General features: G+C 43.9%; 1 protein-coding gene across 1 annotated transcript; it reads left to right on the top strand.

Moving 5' to 3' along the window:
* Positions 1-695: 695 nt before the first annotated feature.
* Positions 696-3,748, top strand: LOC103584133 (filamin-B-like; the record flags this gene model as incomplete). The annotated part of the gene is made up of 5 exons (XM_008565244.1): positions 696-889; positions 2,033-2,146; positions 2,751-2,894; positions 3,141-3,264; positions 3,588-3,748. Coding segments are annotated over 5 exons (737 nt in total), but the record flags the coding sequence as incomplete, so codon positions are not given.
* Between the last annotated feature and the right edge of the window lie 544 nt (positions 3,749-4,292).

Here is a 4,292-nt window from a genome sequence, read left to right as displayed (position 1 = left end):
TAATGACCCCTGTTTTAGGTAATAGCAATAAGCAAAAGAAGGAAAAGTAAGAAAGCACATATAATTCTCCTTTCTAGAGAGATGATATCAATCATCTTGGTATAGCCTTCTAGTCTAGAGATAACATTAAACCTTTTGGTATATCCTTCGAGACTTTTCCTGTACATACACATACAAATGTTGACTTGCCACATAAAATATCTTGGGAAAGTCTTTATGAATGAGATAAATATAGGGTATGCCTTCATTTTTCATGGCTTCAGTGGAATTCCATTGTATGGATGTGTCTATTGTTAGGTTCTCTAGCTATTTCCAGGGTTTTGCTATAAAAACAATGCCGAGTTCATATCCTTGGTTATTTCCTTCAGATAAAATCCCAGAAGTGGATTTGGTGGGGCAGAGAGTAGGTGTCAGATTAAGGCTTTTGGCATATGTTGTCATATTGCCAACAAAAAGGTCAGCCTGGTGACCCTCCCCATTAGGTGATGTGAAAGAAGCTAAATAATCCACCTCTTCCATCTCTAGTGAAGACCCAGTGAACTTGGGTTTATGGAAAAGCACACAAACATTTTTCAATCTTCTGGCTAATACCTGGCTTTTAGGGAGGCAGTGGGAGTGTGCTGACAGTAATGTAGTGATACAGAATAGGTACTTTCCATCATGTAACGGGGAGACCCGTCCACTCCATCCCCCAGGGTTTGCCATTGAAGGCCCCTCCCAGGCGAAGATCGAGTATGACGACCAGAATGATGGATCATGTGATGTTAAATACTGGCCCAAGGAGCCCGGCGAATACGCCGTCCACATCATGTGTGACGATGAAGACATCAGGGACAGCCCATACATGGCCTTCATCCACCCGGCTACAGGAGACTACAACCCAGATCTGGTGAATCAGCTTGTCTTGTTTTTGTCCTCTCCTCTCTGGCTTCTGACCCTTCTCCCACACTGTGCTTGGAGAGTTGCTTTAAGCAGCGTGTTGAGAGATGGCAGACAGGAACCCTTTAGATCTTAGGAAGGAACTGGGCCTTAATTTGAATCCTGGTAGTACCACTTAGCACTTTCATAGTGTTGAGCAAGTAATTTATGTCTCTGACTCTTGGTATCTTCCTCTATAAAATGCAAATGACAGTCATGTTTGTTTCCTGTAGCTTCTGGGATGATTCAAGGAGGTAGCATGCATAAAGGTAGCCTTTAGCACAGTGCCTGACCATGTAGGGGGCTCCATAAACTGCTATTTCCTTGCAACACAGAGCATCATATTTCAGTCTTGCCACTTTCTGTAGTTATTTCAAGATGCTCCATAGGTAAAGGTTGTTTGTTCCCCCAGCTCCCTTTCTCTTAAATTTGGAGCAGTGTTTCCAAGAGCTTCCTCCCAATCCCATAGGAGATTGATAAGCATCAAGTCTAGGCCAGCCTAGCTGACAGGAGGTGGCCACCACTCTCCCATGTGTGCTGCTGTTGGCCCACTTTGGCAGCTGTTCATAAGCTGGCGTCATTCGGGCTGGTAGCTACCCCTGTTTGGCCATAGTCCTTTGCTTTCTGGGGGCTACAAACTTTTGAATGCTGTCTGTGGCAGATGTCTGAGTCCCCTCAAAGTGGGAACATTGAAACTGGTCATGGCATGGCTGGGGATGCCTGCTCCAGTTACTAGAAATTCTCTGTGTCAGCTCAGAATAAGTCAGGGAGCTTGGGTTAGTTTGAGCCTGGTTTTAGAGGTTTTTCTCCCTCAAGAGAGGTTAAGATACTATTTATTTTTAAGTTACGGCCTACTTTTTTTTTTTTTGCGGCTGGCCAGTACAGGGATCGAACCCTGGACCTTGGTATCAGCACCACACTCTAACCACCTGAGCTAACCAGCCAGCCCCAAGTTACAGCGTTTTAATTCCCATAACCATCTTGTTAGGTGGATACTGTAAAACCAGATGCAAGTCATTTTGTCCTTCCCCTATTCCCTGGTTACCAGTCTGCATATAGGGGTTTGGTTGGGGCTTTACACAAAAAGATAATTATTATTGGCCCTTTGCCCCAGGTCCAAGCATATGGGCCAGGTTTGGAGAAATCTGGGTGCATTGTCAACATCCCAGCCGAATTCACCGTGGATCCTAAGGATGCTGGAAAAGCTCCCTTAAAGATATTTGCTCAGGTAAATTTCTGGGGGCCCTGCACAGTTAATTGTCAAGTGACAAGATCTGTCAGTGTAATGGCAAATTGCTCAGTCCATCTGATCTTCAGTTTCCTCACCCACCCATTGGGAATAAGAATATTATGTCATGGGGTTATGTGAGGATTAAATGAGACTAACACATAAAGAAGAGTGTTTTTATCGTCTTTATGATTCTGTGGAAATAAGGCTTGACTGTTTCAAATTACTCCGTAATATCTTTTGGTGTGGCTGAAGCTGCTTAGGCCCAATGGGAGATTTGTATACAAGATTTTAAAAATATGTTTATCTAATTTAATTGAATTTGGCCAACGGACTTAAATGTGGGAATTGAAATTGTGAAGCATTGTGTGGCCATGGTTTTATTTTTAGGCCATTTTCTCTTCATAATTAAAAATAAATAAACGCATGTGATATTTTCTTACCTGTTGTCATTGTATTGTGAGAACTTGGCAAATGATAATTGTTCCTGAAGTTTTGTTGGATGAGCAGGTGGTGACTCTCGTGTCTGGGGAGGCCACGGTGGCCCTGTTGGATACAAACAATGTGAGGGCCACCTCTGTTCCTCACCCTGGCTCTTTTGCAGGATGGGGAAGGTCAGCCCATTGACATCCAGATGAAGAGCCGGATGGATGGCACGTACTCCTGCTCATACACCCCAGTTAAAGCCATCAAGCACACCATTGCTGTGGTCTGGGGAGGTGTGAACATCCCACACAGCCCCTACAGGGTAGGTTGTGAGCTGGAATCCTGGCTGTTGCATGAAAAAGCCTAGTCGTGCTCTGTGCCTGATGGCCACTGTATGGAAAGAACCCATGCTTGGTGGGCCTTGAAAGATGGAGTGACCTGAAGGTCGGGGTGCTCTAGACCACCCAAAAGTATTTCTAACCAAACTATTTCTAACAATGTTTCCTAACAATGTTTTACTGGGTCCAAGTGGAGGAGAACTTGATAACTTTATTCGTGTCTTCTGTAGGTCAACATTGGGCAAGGTAGCCATCCCCAGAAGGTCAAAGTGTTTGGTCCAGGTGTGGAGAGAAGTGGTCTGAAAGCAAATGAGCCTACTCACTTCACAGTGGACTGTACCGAGGCTGGGGAAGGTAAGAGAGGCCTTCACGTAAGCTGATGATTATTGCTCCCTGGGGGGGAGTTCTTTTCATTACATTTCGAGGGCAGTACACTTTGAACCAGAAAGTAATCCATCTGAATAGTTCATCTGTGGAGGCTCCGTGTCAGTTCCTCGGTGATATCTTTGCTGATCTTTTAGCCTCTTTCCAAAACCCTGACTTACCACCGTCCCTTTCTCAGTTTTCTTACTAGAAGCTTCCCAGTTGCTTTTTTGGGGTGTTAGTCTGAGCAGGAAGTGATGGCACAGGACATGCTGTTTCTTGTAAGCTGGTGATAATAAGCTGGTCTGTTCCAGGTGACGTCAGCGTTGGCATTAAGTGTGATGCCCGGGTGTTAAGTGAGGATGAGGAAGATGTGGATTTTGACATTATTCACAACGCCAACGACACGTTTACAGTCAAATATGTGCCTCCTGCCGCCGGGCGATACACTATCAAAGTTCTCTTTGCATCTCAGGTGTGTGTTGGGGCCTGGGTTCATTCTGGCCACCTGTGTGCACATCTCTTTTTTTTTAGTGACAGGGAAGGTGTCTTGAGAACTCTGCTCAATATTTTTCTCTCTGGTTCCTTAAAACCAAGAGGGAAAAATACCCAGAACTAAATTTTTAATACTTCCTAACAGGAGCAAGGCAGTGTATTCAGTGGTTAAAAGCAGGACTCTGGAAAAAGATTTGTTATAAATATATAACAGATTTGTTATAAACTTCTATCAAGTTTTTGATTAAAATGTAATTATCTTCTAGACGTGTTCTACTTTGACCTCTTTGAGGTAATGACTTTGGCCTCCACCCTTAACTTTTATAGGGAGAGGCATTTTGAAGTTTCACATGTGTGATAGTGCAGGTGGACTGAGCAGTCCCCTAAAACAGGGAATTTTGAAATACTGTTTAAAATTAACCTTATGTAAGCATGAGAACCTCAGGAGAATGTTCTATGCCTAAAGGTATTGGTCTTGAGTTGACTTCATCTAATACCCTATTCTGCCTTTGTGCTGACAGTCT

The sequence above is a fragment of the Galeopterus variegatus genome, unplaced genomic scaffold (genome assembly GCF_000696425.1).
Source record: "Galeopterus variegatus unplaced genomic scaffold, G_variegatus-3.0.2 Scaffold45125, whole genome shotgun sequence".
Lineage (NCBI taxonomy): Eukaryota > Metazoa > Chordata > Mammalia > Dermoptera > Cynocephalidae > Galeopterus > Galeopterus variegatus.
Note: the sequence above shows the minus strand (reverse complement) of the source record. Positions and strands in the feature narration are given on the sequence as shown.